This window comes from Sparus aurata, chromosome 1 (assembly GCF_900880675.1).
Source record: "Sparus aurata chromosome 1, fSpaAur1.1, whole genome shotgun sequence".
Taxonomy (NCBI): Eukaryota; Metazoa; Chordata; class Actinopteri; order Spariformes; family Sparidae; genus Sparus; species Sparus aurata.
In genome coordinates, this window is record NC_044187.1 from 19730844 (window position 1) to 19747708 (window position 16865).

General features: G+C 39.4%; 1 protein-coding gene across 1 annotated transcript in view; it reads right to left on the reverse strand.

The window, feature by feature from the left end:
• Positions 1 to 6897: 6897 nt before the first annotated feature.
• Positions 6898 to 16865, reverse strand: part of klhl5 (kelch-like family member 5) — a 28946-nt gene continuing 18978 nt past the window's right edge. Inside the window, 6 exon segments of the mRNA XM_030424780.1 lie at positions 6898 to 10099; positions 11822 to 11993; positions 13497 to 13634; positions 13969 to 14043; positions 15309 to 15395; positions 16437 to 16512. Of these exon segments, the coding sequence (XP_030280640.1) occupies positions 10043 to 10099; positions 11822 to 11993; positions 13497 to 13634; positions 13969 to 14043; positions 15309 to 15395; positions 16437 to 16512 (605 nt within the window). The 3' untranslated portion in view covers positions 6898 to 10042.

Here is a 16865-nt window from a genome sequence, read left to right on the forward strand (position 1 = left end):
ACAGTCATCATCAGCCAATGAGGAGCCTCCAAAGCAGAGCTGAGGGGAAAGAAGGGAAGTTTTAAAGATGTCAGAAGATGAAATAGTAGGGCGTGTGTTACATATCATATCAGTATGATAAGTAGCCGTAAATAAAGTAAAACAATTAGAAAGAACATTAATTGTCTACAAAATACATTCGGAGTGATCATTTTAACATAAATATATACATAATCTGTAAAAAAAAAAAAAAAGTAACCCAGGCCAGACTTCTACTCTCCTTAGCACAAAATGTATTTAACATTAATGAGAAAATTGCCATGTGTCTGTTATACCTTTTAAAATTATATAGAAAACTGAAACTAAACTATAAAAACAAATAATAAGTGTACACATGTATTTGTAAAATTCATTTTTTCTCTGTGTAAACCAGAATACTACAGATACTATTATGTGCCTGTATTTATTTGATAATAATAATAACAATAATGATAATAACAATAATAATAATAATAATAATAATACATTTTTATAAGTGCCTTTCAGGTCACCCAAGGACACTTTACAGAAACATAACAAAAGAAAACAGCAGTCAATGCCAACAAGCAATACAGGAATGAAAAGACAACAACAACATCAATGAAGTATAAAAATAAAGTATACATAAATCAAATAATAAAAGCATTACAAATCATCAGTGAAAGCAAATTCAAAAGGTGAGTCTTCAGTTGTGATTTAAAAGATGTAATTGATGTGCACCGGCGCAAACTGTGGGGGAGGGCATTCCACAGTGCGGGGCAAGCCACACTGAAGGTCCTGTCACCCACTGTGCGTAGACTGGACGGGGGAATGGAGAGGAGATGTGCATCAGAGGAACATAGTGAACCGGGTGGCGTGTAGGGATGAAGAAGACAGAATAGGTAGGGAGGGAGGCACCAGGCCATGAAGACATTTAAAAACCAGAAGAAGTGCTTTAAAAGTGATCCGATATTGGACTTGGAGGCAGCGGAGGTCCTGAAGGGTGGGGGTGATGTGTTTGTACACTGTGTGAGTGTACAATGTGAGTACACTTTTACTGCACTCCTTGATGTGATAAAAATGCTTGGACTACAACAGGAATCCTCCTCTCTTCTTTTTACTCTTTCCTGCAATATATTGCGTACAGTTACTAGATATAATGTACCCTGTGGATCCCATGTGTTAAAAAATCCCAACAACAACAAAGAATATGATCGCTTTTAGAGGAAGATTGTTGTTGAGCAGCAGCCAAACCATCTTTACATCAGACTTTTAAGATAACAATAAAAAGAAGAGTCTGGAAAAGGAGAAACATAAAGCTTTATGTTTATGATACCTACCACATCTTAAATTAAGTGCTTGAGCAGCTCCCTTTAAGGCCAAGTGCAATGGATCCAAACATTTTTAGTATGTGCAGTAAAACTGATTAATTTGTGCTCCAGCAAGTAAATTCCACCGCTCATGAAATAAGATACTCATTTTATAACTGCTGTTTAACATTGTTTTTACCTGATTTAGTTATTTTTACTAAACTTTTTTAAGGTAGATCATTATTATTCTGTTTACTGTTTGATGAGCTTGTTTTTGCTGCTGCAAGCCAAATGTCCGCTGTGGGACATTAAAGGCTTGACTGAACTAATGGGAGAAAATCTCCCAACAGGCCCTTAAAATGCGGAGCAAGGTTGCAAAAGCAAATCAACACTACCATATAATGCAGCATAACATTTTGATCTCAATTTTTTACTTCTATTGTTTTATTGCATGTTTCTAATTTGCCTGCTTTTGTTCTGCTTTAATTCCTTAATCTATCACTCAACCACTGCTGTAACATGTGAATTTACCCATCAATAAAGTCAATAAGGGATCAATAACGTCTTATATTATATCTTAATATATCTTATCTTATCAAGCAGCTTCTGCAACATCCAAGCCTCTTATGATGATATACTGTACAATGGAGCAATACTTTTTTTTTTTTTTACCAGACGCCAGAAAGATCACGTCATTGCCATGTTCACATTCACAAGAATATAAATATGTTAAGTTTTGATCATTCCATCAGACTTTCAGATCATAGGCTCATCTACAAATGCCTACATATTCATGCTTTTCGTGGTTACTATCAGAGTTTGTGGCTCAGCAACATCTGGAGCATCCAACGGGAAATGTGAAGTGCCTTTACATGAATCCTCGTTTGAAAAACTGACTTTTCTGACTGGGGATCAGCATCTGTAAATCCTGACTGGGATCATTTTAAACTAAAACTGTTCTGTCATTTCCTTATTAAAGAGCCGGTGCTTGTTTTGTGGTGTTTTATTGTTTGGTTGTTTTTATTGTTCTGTCTGTATTTTCTTGCGCCTATTGATTGTTGAGTGTGTGTTTGTATTCTCTTCTGTGTAGTTATTGTTTAGTTTTATGGGCCCAAATAGGGATGGGCACTGCAAATTGCTTAGGCTATAAATGTTGTGCTGTGTGGCATCAGCTAATGCTAACATCGTCCATCCATACAAATAAACAATAGATTATAAATTAATGATGGCGGAAATCCATTTAGCTGCCTCAGTGTCAGAGCGCTGCATCCAGCAAACGGTGTTTTTCCTATGACAAGTCAAAACGACTGCTGTGAAAATGCCTAATGTTATTTATTTTCTTGTTTTCTTGCACAAGATAAACAGTAAACACAGACGCAGAAAATCATCTAGATTTAAAGATCTACAGGGAGCATATCTTTCTGCAGGAGGATTAAACTGAACTGACTGTGAAGCTGAAACACAAGAGGTTTGAAAGTCTCCCTGTTTTTCCTTCCCTCTTTCAGAACGCTCATATAAAGTCAGCCTTGAGGTATTATATTGTGCACATAATCTCTGAGTGTGCAACCATCTGTGTTTGCTGAGGATATATATCACATTATGCACACACTATAACAGTGGAAGCACCGACTGGAGCTCTGCAGCTGTCTCAGTGCTCCTGACAGGACTCCATACAGTAAACAGCTGCAATAAACTGAGAGTTGTTAACGACAATACAGACATTTATTAGATGTTTTATTGAGTCCAACACTGCAAATAATGGGCCTGATTATGTCTTTTGTCAACGAATCTTCATGTGCAGGGTTAGCTCTGAATATATGATCCCATCTGGCTGGGCCTTGTCCGAATGCAGCTCGTTAACATCCTGCAAACTGCAATACTGAGACTATAGATAAATCAAGACTCTCCCAAAGGCTGTCTCTCATGGCCAAACTCAGCTTAAGTATATTATATCCATTAAAGTTCCGTTTCTGGATGTATGCTGTAGATAAAGACTATCTTGACAGAGATGCTGGATGAGCAGCAGCAGAACAGTAACCAGATGTCACCTGTTTGACATTTTGTTTCCAGGCAGAAGCTGCACTGTTGCCTTACACCAAGCTGCAAGAGAAAACACAGTATACAGCACAGACTCTAAAATCTTTGTCCTCCTTCATACAATCCAAAATAAATTACAATTAAATTTGGACTGTTTGGTGATTTGTATTTACATTAGTGGGCAAAAATAACAATGAAAAACTGTAAGGATTCGTCGATTAATCGATTAGTGGTTAAAAATAAAATTAGTTGCCAACTTTTTACATAATCAGTTCATTGTTAGGTCATTATTCAAGCAAACGTTAGGTTGTAAAATGTTAGAATTTGCTGCTTTTCTTTGTCATTTATGATAGTCAATGTAGAGTCTTTTGGTTTTGGACTGCAGGTTGGATAAAGGAAGCAATTGGAAGACGTCAATTTGGGCTCTGGGAAACTGTAATGAGCATTTTTCACAAGTTTTAATCAATTAATCGTGAAAATAATCATCAGATTAATCTATAATTAAAATAATCAGTAGTTGCAAACCTAATCAAAACAAACTAGGAGCAAAATAAGAAAAAATGCGTGTTATGAAGCTGGCCCCCTTTTCTGTATACCATGTACTTCCCCCACAGATCCACTAGACAGCGACCTTGCACAGATATTGGGACTCCATCATTCAGCTGTCACAGTTCACTATAACTGTTCTATCAAATCCTTTTTTCTTTCTGTTCTTTAAATGATCAACGATGCTCTTTCACCATCTCCAGCTCCTCCAGCTCAGTACTGCACAGACTCACTGTACTACACTTCTGCTCTCCTGAGATAAATCAAGGTCAGCGACTCCTGTTCCTCGTGTTTTTCTATTATTAATGACAGACAGTGAAACACACTCTGGTGACACAGCAGCTTCTGTGCTTCCTCCATACATTGATGGGAGGCTGACAGCTTATTTCTGCTGTACAATCCTGGGAGCTGGAAGGAAATGCCAGCTGTGTGACACAAATATTCCTCACTAGCAGAATGCACCCTGCTGACTCAGATCTCATTAAGATGCACTGAAGGGAGCAGCTGCATGATTTTCAAGCAAAATGGTAAAATTAGAGCACCGGATGAAAAATGAATGTTGTGAAGTGTTTTTCGCCAGCGAGACAATAAACCAGAAGTGTGCAGGCTGGCTCAGTGCTTCTGCAATCGACGGATTCAATAATGTCGAAGAAACTCAGTTTGGTTTAATTATCTTGTAATTCTGCAATGAATCATAAAAAGTCTGTGATTTTCTTAATTATTCACATTCACCTGCCAACATTTAATGTTGAGGTCAAAATTCACTTTCATGCAATCAATGCATCTGCTTTTAAATCCTTACAAAACCTCCCACAGAACAGCAGTCCCCTTTGGTTCTTACTCACAGATACCCACCACCTATATATACGCCTATTTTTTAAATCTGGATCATTATTCCCTGAGAAGATAATGAAAATGTCAAAATCTCACAATGTTAAAGAAAGTGAGAAAAAAAGTCCTGGATTCATCCATTTATCTGGATCTTCACCTAAAATTAATGGGGTCTATTCTGGGCTGAGACCCATTATTCACCCAAGTTTCTTGAAAATCCAATCAGTAGGTTTTGTGTAATCTTGCTGAAAAACCAACCAACAAGCCGACAGGTGGAAAAAAAAACACTGCTTGGCAAAGGTAACAAGACAAATGAAACCGTGTAGATGATTTATAGTGAGACGTCTCAAACTGTCTCTTGGCAAAAGAAAAAAAAGTTTTTAGTTATAATATTAGTTTTTAGTTTTTTTATATTTGCATAACGTTACGATTAATCTTACTGTTTTAATTAAACTGTAATTGATCTGTCAATGTATATCAAAGTGTTTGAACTATTGTTTGTCTATATTAGTAATAGTAGTATAGTTTATTGTGGTCCTTGGTATTTCTATGAAGGTCTCACGTGTTACACTTACATATGCTGTTACGAGCGGATGTAACATTTGGCCTCTGTGTGTTTTAATGAATATGGTGACTCTGATATTACTTGGAAAACATTTGATGACGTAAGTGGAAAGAAGACCCAAGTAACCTTTATAAAGACTGAAGCCAAATAGCTAGAGAGAATAGAAAAAAGAGATGTTTGAGCGATTGCATCAAAACAAAACAAATTGTTACAGCTGCCCCAGGTCTCCACTGTATCTTGCAGGTATATCTTTAGATCACAGGAGCACTGCTGGAAGTAATGGTACCTGTAAGGCTGACGTGGGCCGGTTAATTCCCACTTGGCCGCTGTTCTTTCCCTGCAGGACAATCTCATTTTGCAGGATCGTTTTTCATGCTTCTCTAATTAAAAACCCTGTCTGAGAGCCACACACATACTTAGTTATTGCTGCATGAAGCATGAAAACATATTGCAGGCGTTTAGTTAATAAACAAATCACTCTATTATTAGTCCTCAATACTATATAGCTGTCCTAAATCACTCCAAACTGTAAAGTAAATCTTTATTAGATGCAGAACCAGAATTCAGTGCAAGATCCCAACACAAACACTTCTCTGATACTGACGATTGATGATTAGAAAAGATGTTATTTACACCCCTGACATGCGGTCACCACAGAGAAGATTTAGGCTTTAAAAAAGGGCATCAACAACACCTGAGCAGTCTGTTTGGGATCTAAGTGCTTCTGGAAATTTCACTTACGCTGGATGAAGCTGTAAGGAGCTGCGACACTGTTTGCTGTTAAGAATCTGAATCTTCATTTTTGGGTGAACTTTTCCCTTAAGGTTGTTCTTCATTCAAATATATGTCCTATAGCATTTTGTGAACTGTTTTCTCTGCGACCAGCCAAGAAGAGAAAAGAGGTTTGTTGTTGTCATGTTAGCCTGACAGATAAATGTGCAGCTGCATGTCTGAACTGTTTGCAGGTTACACCTACATGTGGATGTGGAACATGTGGAGTCAGACAGTCCAGTGCTTTCTGTCTCCTTCTTCTCCCTGTCAGACATAATGGACTCAGGTGCTGTTAAGGCGGTGAGACAAGGTCACCAGCGTCATTTCTCAGCGCCACCGGGAGCCGTTTGTCAGAGTTGGTTATGATTTAAAGCCTCCCATGTAATAAATAACAGAGTGAATCAGTTGGCTACAGGCAGCGGGCCCGGGGTTAACGTATCCGTAAATTGTGAGCATTCCTCTCCTTCATACACTCGTTTCACACCGAGATCGCTTCAACCTGCTGCAGTGTCGCTGGCTGCAGCGTTTAATCTAGAGCGTTCACACTTAAGAGTAATGAGGATTCATATTAACCTCCAGGCTCAGGAAATTAATTCAGAGAAGGAAAACACACATAAAAATACAGAAACCTCTGAGCTACAGAGGCCATCGCTGGGTCTGGTCTGATGGGGACACTGTTACAGATATGAGCCACATATAAACACACACATTCACACCATAATGGCATCTAGAGTGTGTTTGTGACAAATGGGAACTGCTGGTGGAAACATCAGCACCATAAACATGATGTAGTTGTTATTGTTCAACTGCTCTGACATAAAAAAAACAAAAAAACAAGTGTTAAATCACATCTGGACTTTAATGTATAAAAGACAATAACAGCATATTACAGCAGCATATATATTGTACATTTACATTGTACAGGAGAATGTGTAGTATTCTGGTACAAAAAGAGGAGATCAGCAGCTGTACCATTTCGTAATCTCATAGTTACTTCATCTCAATCCATGATAGGAAAAGAAACACACATTGACACATGGCATATTTAGTGTGCACTGTATAAAATACAGCATGATGCAAGAAGTATGTAAGCACATATCTGACAGCTGAATAAAAAAAAAAGAAGATGAAAACTAAGCACGATGAAAAAACATTCCCACAGCAAATCATGAGATAACAAATGTAGAAATTCTGAGAATAAGTCATAATTATGACGTGAAAAGTTGAAACTATGAAATTAAAATGTCAAAATAATGAGTTAAAAAGTCACAATTATGAGATAACAAAAATCAAATTTTCATAACAGTCACATGTATAAGATGAAAAAGTCCATTACGAAATAAAGTCATCATTACTCTATGAGACAACAAAAGTCAAATTTATGAGATAAAAATAAACATTTATCCAAAAATTATGATTTTGGCTTATATTAGAATTTCAACTCCAACTCAACATAATACTTTTTTTGCCTCATCATTTCAGCCTTTTATCCAATAATTATGATTTTTTTTTTTTCTGACTTTTTAATTCATTATTATTATATTGGAATACTATCTCATTAGTACTTTTTAAACATATTTTCAACTTGTTATGACTCACCATAGGAATCTTTTTTTCTTAAATCAAGGCAAAATTTCATCCATTTTTTTCTTTTTAACTGGCAGAAATGTGCTTCCATAAATAATACTACATACAGATTTCATATTTATTTATATACATAATATACACTCAATATATAGATTGATTTGGAATGTCTTTATTTTGAAACCTCTGACTGAAATCTGCACAGCAGCAGCACACTTTTCGTGCTCTGATCTGAAGAGAATGACTCTCTAAATAAACAGCGGGCAGGTTCGAAAGAGAAGAAAACAGAGTAATGCAGCGATGCATTAGGCCTGAATAAACATCAGCTCAGCTGTGGGGAATCGCTGGCCTGCCCATCTATGCTTTTTTAGATGTCATGCCGGCAAATATGGGAGGCTTTTCAATCTTCACCGGCTCCTGGGGCACTTGGCTTTCAGCTGTGCGGTTAAGTGTGTGTGTGTGTGGGTGTGTGTGTGTGTGTGTGTGTTTGTGTGTGAGATATGTCCGTGCGTGTTTATGGAGTGCATCCTGGGGGCTACATTAGCTCTAGATCTGTCAGTTCAGACAGGATGCCTGCTTTGCCTCTCCCTGTCAGGCATTTGCTTTCTGTACACTAGACACACACTAGACACACACTAGACACACACTAGACACACACACACATGAACACACACATGCACACACACTAGAGGAGCAGACTGAGCCATGCAGGGAAAATAAACAATTAAGCATACAGCATAAAGTGTTTGTGACATACAAGTATCAAACCTGCAGTCAGCATCTTTGTATTCTTGAGGTTTCCTGATGTTTACGTTTCCTGAATCAAGCCCACAAACGACCTCATGTGTTCATAACATTAGTTCGTTTCATTTTCTCCACTCCAACGTGTGACACTTTGTCTGCAGCAGTATCAAATCTAATAACGCTTTGAACTCGACATCAAACATAACGTCGCACCGGCTGAATCTGCGTTATTAAATTCATGGTCTCGTTATATTGTCTGTTGTTCATTTTGTCTGGGTGTTCAATTCTGCTCTAAAAGTGAGCGTGTGTGTGAGTGTGTCTGCGTGTGTGTGGTGAAATGGGAAAATAGAAATGAAGAGAAAGCAGCAGGGAATTGAAGATGTGGGGAGAGGGGAGCGGGAAGATTCTCATTTGAGATAAAAATATACTCCTTGCAATCTCTGAACACCCGAACGGATGTGTACACACACACACACACACACACACACACACACACACACACACACACACACACACACACACACAGAGGAAACAACTATAGTGGAGAGAAAGACAGCTAAAAGAGAAAAGCTCGAGTGACCCTGTATTAAGACCAAGCCTATAAAGAGCTGACCTTTGGCTCTGTGGGAAAGTGAAAATACAGTTTCCCTACAGGCATCAACAAAGGGCCACTCGGGCTGTAGACTCAGTAACAGCACTTCATGGACCTCGATTATTTCAAAAAAATGGCACAATTAGACTGTAAAAAGTTGGATAATTTGCCCGGTCAGCTTATAAAAAAGCTACAATAACTCACAGTATACTGTATGCTTCAGATGTGAGCTGATGCAACGTGGAAGACATACGCACAGAAAACGTTAGATAAAACGTGATGATATGTTTTTGACTGAAAAGAATAAAGAGTGTCACAGTTTGTTACAGTACAGCTGCTCATAAGGTTGTGCTGATTATGTCAAAAGTCTTTCTTTTATCTGTCAGCGGGCAAAAAAGGAAAAGAAAAGAGGAGAGGGGAGGGGAGCACTTGCCGACTGCAGCATAAAATAATAGGGAATATATTAAAATAGCATCAATACACAAGATCAGATATCGCTAGGAAAACCGAGTGCGTAAGATGATGAGGCATCTCAACGGCCATGACAAGCTCTCTTGGTTTCTCTCACCTTTCTGTCAGCAGAAACAGAAGCTGAAAGCAGACATGTTGGTTTGTGTGTGTGTGTATGTGTGTGAGTCCCACTTTGTCTACAGGAAGAAAATAATAGGCATGAAAAAAAACCGAAGCTGCGAGACAGCTGTTCTGTCATGCTCAGACAAACACTGCAGATTCCTCTTCATCTGTGGTGTCGGTGGCGCTTCACGTCTGTGGCAGAAGTCATCAGGATGTTCACATATGAAAACATTATCCGGAACCTGACACATGACTTAACCCTAAAACAAACCCTAAAAACAATCACAGGCAGTCGTTGAGGAGAGTAAAAATGTGACTCGGCTGACGTGTGTTCAGTAATCAGTCTGTCACCTCCGTGTGTTGTTCACATGCTGGCAGGAAGATGAGTTTCTTGGAGTGACGTCTGTTAAAACCACGCCAGCCGTTACAAAGAGGAGGGTCTCTGACCCACATCATGGATAGTCCTCTGTTGAACGTTTGGTGTTTGTGTTTTCACAGTCGGACGGCCACCACGCACGCCCCTGCTCTGCCCACACACAGGGGTGCTACCTGGAAAGATGAAAAACAAAAGAAAACAAGAGAGTCACAATCACAGATGGATGCTAAAATGTACAGCAAAGGACTGTCAAGAACTGTCCATGTTTTCAGCTGGTTTAAAGGACAAGTGCATCAGATTTAGTGGAATCTAGTGGTGAGGTTGCAGATTGCAACCAGCTGAACACCCCTCGTCTCACCCTCCTCTACAGTGGCCACTAAAATGGCAAAGGACCCTATTTAGAGTCAGCTATTGGTTTGTCTGCTCAAGGCGTCTGTAGAAACATGTCTCACATGGTTATTCATAGTGTTTAACAGTCATCACATATCATATGACTCTGTCAATGTCAAAAGGCGAAGCACTACCTGCTCAGCACCAAACAACACACAGACACAGTTAAGAAACCGGCTGGTGAATATGGTGGAGTATTTAGATGCTTTAAAGAGTTAGATATTTTGATCAGAAATTGGTATAGACTAATAACAGAGCTAAAAGACAGTGAATATGGACTCAGGTGGACACAAATATAACTCCAAATAAATGCTAATACTGCTGTGTCTTGATTTGTAAAAATGCAACTGCATCCATGTTCACCATGTCAACTTTAAAAGTGATCATACATGAACAGCTTGTTTCAACTGTTTCCTAAGGGGCCAAAATAATTGTTATAGCAGGTTTTAAGTGCTCAGATAAAATTGCATTTTAAGCATCTACATTTCTGAGACCACTGACCAACCTGATCTCCTGAAAAAATCATGTGATATGATTGAAAGCTCCAGAACGACAACTTAATGGACTACTTAATTCCAAGGTCGGGAATGAATGAAGGGAATGGACTTCTTTGTGAATGAAGGATATGTACACTGATATTTTGCAGCAAGACCTCCTTCTGACCTCCCCACAAGGATACACCGACTACCGCACAGCAAGGAGTCGTGAGTGAGGATAATCCTTTGGCTCTAAGGGAAGCTTTGTGCCTTTTGTGGTTGTCTAGTCCTGTTAGTTTTGTTAGACATGGATAGTCAAAGCTGCCTGTCAGTCACCTAATTTTAAACATGAACTTACCACCCATGTTATGTGTCTCAGAAAAAGAAAAGATTGACAGATTTGTGCTAAAGCAGGCAGGGGAAGTGTTGCTACTAAGATAGGACAGACAAGACATCCTCTGGTTTGTTTTTTCCAGTTTCTGACAATGAACAGAGGACACATTTAATGGTCTAAACATGTCCCCTCACATCTCCTCAGCCCTCTGTGTCAGTCTGAGCGTCTCTGTATCCGCCCACCTACACCCCCTCTTGTTCTCAGCATGGTGCGTGTCTCCAAAATAGCAGGTATCCAGCGGAAATCCTCTGAGGCGATGCAGGAGATGAGGTATAAACTGAAGTGCCATACACTTCTGTTGAATGAGATCGCTCAACTTTGAGACAGTTGCCTCTTTCCCTTTACTAGCGCAGCAGCAAGGACAATATTAGCATGAGGAAAACACACATTTACATAACAACGAAAACATGCCAAGATACATAGGAGAGGAGCTGGAGGAAGGTCAAACTGACATCCTGTGTTTATATAACAATTTTATTGGTGCACTTAATGATTTATTACTTGTTTTTACTGAGCTACAGTCAATGTGCATGTATATAAATGTGTGTCATGTGTGTGCTGTAAGAGAATAGATCTAGTCTATAAATATATATCGATTGTAAAGACTTGTTTCTTGTGTGAGTTTGGGTGTGTACCTGTGTCCACTCATTCGTCTGAGGGTCGTAAGCTTCTACTGTGTTGAGATACACCTGCCCGTCATAACCGCCCACAGCATAGAGACGGTCACCAAGGAGACAAACACCGACGGCATCTCTGCTGATGCTCATGGGGGCCACTGCCGTCCACACATCTGTCTGAGGGTCGTACCTGTACACACACAGAGAAAACACACACACGTTTTAACAACACACAAAGTAAGAAATAACTTTAAACAGTTTTGCTGTCCACAGTTCAACATTTTGGTAGATACAGTTATTTCCCACCTTTCGGAGAGTTAGATGAGACACTTGATATCAAATCTCTTGTCTGTGCATTAATTGCAGAACTGGAGCAAGGGGGCTAATAGCTTAGCTTAGCATAAAGACTGGAGGCAAGGGGAAACAGCCCACACCACCAGCACCTCTCAACATGCTCTATCTCTTTTATTTATTAATTCATACACAAATAGAGATGTACATGAGACAATTTGTTAGTCTGTCAATTAGTAGTTATGTTATGTCCAGCACTGTTTCTTTGCACAGTTACTTCTTCTGAATTTTCTCATCCTTGTGAGGTATGGTGCCAATGTCGGACAGATGGATAAACTGTTTGTCAGGGAAAAGTTAGACCATGGTATTTGTATTTGTTATTCCCAGGATAGCATGACCTGAACTTCTCTGCTTCTGATTGGCTTACTCTGATATTCTTACCCTAAATCTAATCAATCTCACTCCTCAGGGCTGAACCAACCAACCCTACCAACAAAGGCAACGAGTTCTAGCAGAGGCAGAGTAGAGAGGGTCAGGACTTTGGTACCCTGCAGGGTTGAAAATCCAATATTAACTTGGAGGGGACAACTAAATTAAATCTTCTCAAGAGCAATTCCTGAGGGGGACACCAAAAGTGCTGTAATTCTGCTAACAAACTGTCACACAGCCAGCTAAAGAAAACTACACTGCAGAATTTGGTATATAAATAAATAATGGAAGCAAATGTAAGCTAACCACAAACTAACATCAAGATTGACCTGTAATTGAGTATCGAAAAAAATAAAATAAAAGACTGGTGACGATCATAAATGTGTTTTTATTGAATTTAGAGGGAAAGTAAATAAATTACTAACATATCATTTGTTTGAAGAACTTACTGGAGTTTAGCCACCAACGACAGACTCAGATTGCACAGATGTACGACTTCCGTATCGTGTATCACTGCTGAGGGCCAGGGGGGCTCAAATGCTTTTATAGTGTGTTATTAATTAATTCATTACTGAAAATGACTTGAAAATGACTTGATTACTTTCTATATTCATCTTACCTCCCCTTTCCTTTCTCAGGTGCTCCAGATCAGGTGATTAGTGGGTGACCCTGCCCAGTATTGATGTCTGACCTCCAGACTCCCATAGTTAAATAAAAATGTTTTTCTTTTATAAACTAATCCTGAGGTATGGTGTTCACTCTGTGTTGTTTTGACCCAATATGTGTCTCTTGTTGTGGCCGTGACAACATATCAAAAGAAAAACAAATCACATAAAAAGGATGACAAAAAAAAAAACCCGTGCATATTTTTACATCACACAGTAAACTGAACATTATGCATTTTACATTTCAAACAGCAATAAATATGAGGCATCTGTTACATCAAACAAACACACAGTACACACAGACTCACCTCTCCACACAGTCACTTAGCCGAGATGCAAGGGACGAGGCCGGAGCATCATGACCTCCGATTGCGTACAGGAAGCCATGCCATGTGGCCACGCCCACACCCCCACGTCTTTTAGCCATAGGAGCACAGCCGTTCCACCTAAATATGGAGTTTGTAACCATCAGAAAGATAAAGCAGACTTTTGCAGTCTCTAACACTGAGGAACTCAACATTTTCCACATTGTGCTCAGAGATTATTTAATGATAACCTCGTACCAGGCCTTCCAGTGAAGAAAATAATGAGTGTACTTGATAAACAGATGCTGTTTGAATGTGCTCTATTCTAATGTCCTGAGAGGGTTAGCTGTCTCTTTTGATCTGTGGGTAAATAACCTATAAAGCACAGATGCACTTCACCAGGAGGAAGAGCACAAAGGAAATAAAGCGGGAGATGGCAATTAATTCTGGTCAAATGAAGTCCCTCGTCTCTGACCTGTTGGTGTGGGGGTCGAAACACTCGACTGAGCGCAGGCAGGATGAGCCGTCACGACCTCCTACTGCATACAGCCTGAGGAAGAAAGAAGATTGTGTTACCCCTCTGGACACAAAACATTGCACACGTTTCTGGACTGAGGAAGTATCTTTTCAATTTAGTGACAGTAAAACAGATGGTATAAGAGTGTGTTAGTGTGTGTGTGTGTGTGTGTGGTGCAGGATTTGGGGACAAAGTGAGGTGAGCAAAATCAATCAACCAACACTCCTGGGGCATCACAACCCCGAGCAGGCACTATGTGTGTGTGTGTGTGTGTGTGTGTGTGTGTGTGTGTGTGTGTGTGTGTATGTGGATGTGGATGCGGATGTGGAGTTGGGAGAGCAAAGGAAGAAGTGCATCAGAACCAGTCGAGCAAGTAATGAGCTCCATCAGGAAAAGAGCCCAGAGAATACACAACACATACATGCACACGCACAAATGTACGCAGCCCTGCACACACACAGACACAAACACACATGCTACTGTTGGGCATGCTTAGTCAAATCAGTTGTTTCTGTATTAATTAGCATCTCTAAAGCCTTTCTCTGTGGCGTCTCTCTGAGGCGCTGAATAATAAAAACAACAGGGGAATATTGCAATTCTAATAACGTCTGCTGTCGGCTGCTGGAGAATTTTGGGGCAAGATTCTGAAATCCTAAACTTCCCACTATTAAAATGTGCATTTGTGCATGACTGACTGGGAGCATGTGAATGTGTGTGTGTTCACTGTGTGACTGTGAGCTTTGTCACCCGTTTCCCTCACTGTTTGATACTGCAGTTTGTCTGTGCAGGAGAGGAGTAGTTACAGTAACATAACTTTGACAGTGTTACTTTTATCTTGAATACAAACAGAAACACAACAAGTTCAAATGTTTTCTCCTCTGGATAAAATGCTTAGGTGCTTCCTGTTGGACCAAAACTGTTTGGTTTCAAGCTGTTTCAAGTCTTTTCCATTGGTCTCTGCTCTCCAAACCACAAGCACTGGATTTAGCTTATCAACTGACTATTTTCCAGGCGTAAAGAGGTTTTTTTCTATAATGAGCAACAAATAAATAACTCTCTTTTTTCTCATTAAGAACATTGAGGCAGTTTTTCTGTAATTTCTGGTAAAGATCTATTAAATTACAGTAATTAGGATGAGCCTTTTGTCCAAAGTGACTTGCAGTAAGAGAAAACAGTATCCATAGTAACAAGAGCAAGATATCAACAAAGTAAAATGTTCATTGCTTCAGTGAACGTGCAAATATTAAATCTTTCACTTGAATTTAGTGAAGTTTGAAGCAATACATGAGCTCACTTACTTGCCATTGAGTACAGCTACTCCCACTGTGCTTCTGGGTGTAGCCATACTTGCAACGAAGCTCCACTGGCGAGCCTGAGGGTCCCACCTGGTAAAAAAGATGTCAACGACTTGTCAGTGTTCCAACGAGAGAGGAAAACTAAAGTGCAGTTCAGAGACTGTGTTTTAACTTTAGTGCATCATTGAGCTGCAACATCCCTCTCAAAAACAGTTCAAGAAAATGTCATCAAGCAAAGGTCTGGAACATCATAAATAACATGCATTACGATTCAGTGCCATAAACAGTAAACTGAAATAACCTAGAAGTTGTATCAACTTCTGTATGTAGTGTAACTTCAGTTTTCATTATATTGTCAGTGTTCATATTGAGCTTTAAGGATTACAACACGCTCTTGAATGATAAATAAATGTTATTTTCTCATTTCAAGTAAAATAAGGGCTGAGTGTTAAAATAAAACATATGCCAGAGCTTTTGAAAAATGTTTTGAGTGATAGAAAAATCAAATAAGAAGTGTTCTTGAGTTTACCTTTTTTCTTCTTCAGTCTCATCCAATTTAATAACAACAATCTCAACACATCTCAATAACTGAACAGTCTGCGTTTCCCTCTTGTATCACACTGTCCATTTCTCTTGTTCTATATCAGAAGTGAGCTAAAGCTTTTCCTGCCAGGATTTTTAAATGTGACTCGTGTGCTCATTTTGAACCTGGGAAGATATTTGCTTGAATTATGTTCACAGTGGAGACAACAGGAAACTTTCATTTTCTGTAGTATGTTTGCTAAAATGACTTTGTCTCATACTGGCGCTTTTAATAATTGCCACGGGCCCGGAACATATGAGACATGATGGATTTGAACTGCCAGTGGGAAGAATGAGCATGTAAGAGTTGGTCATTCTTTATTACAGGCTCTATTAATTAGTTCAGCTCTAGATAATCCACTGAAACTACTTATATTTGAACTACTTTCAGCTAACAAAATACTCCCCAGGAACTGTCACCTCACTGTATTGGGATGGAAACAGAAATCTTAAGAGATAAATGTATCAAAACCATGTCAAAAAACTGTAAACCCAAAAATGTACTTGGCTACTAGGTATGTAAAACAGCTGTGTGAAGCCTCCTCTTACCTTTCCACTGTGCTGAGGTAGCTCCAGCCATCATGTCCTCCTACAGCGTACATGGGCCCCTCCAGGACGGCTACACCTGCGACAAAAAAACATGCCCGATTATATTACAGCAACTAACCAAAATCCAATCCGCTCGGACAAGCTCATAAAGCCATACAGGTTTGGGGGACAAGAGTGTGAATTTTGTGTGTGTGTGTGTGTGTGTGTAACCACACCAAGGGCATTAGGCGTGCAGAGTTAGCAGCATGTTGACACCTCCATACGCAAGGGATTTATCTGCCAGAACATCTGTAGTGCCAGATGTGTGTTTCAATCCTCTCTTCCCTTCACACACACATGCACACATTTATAAAACAACAACGCAAAAGCAACACGCACCTTATCAAATTTTGTTAATGTAATAGTAGGTTTGCACAGTGAGTGGGGAGG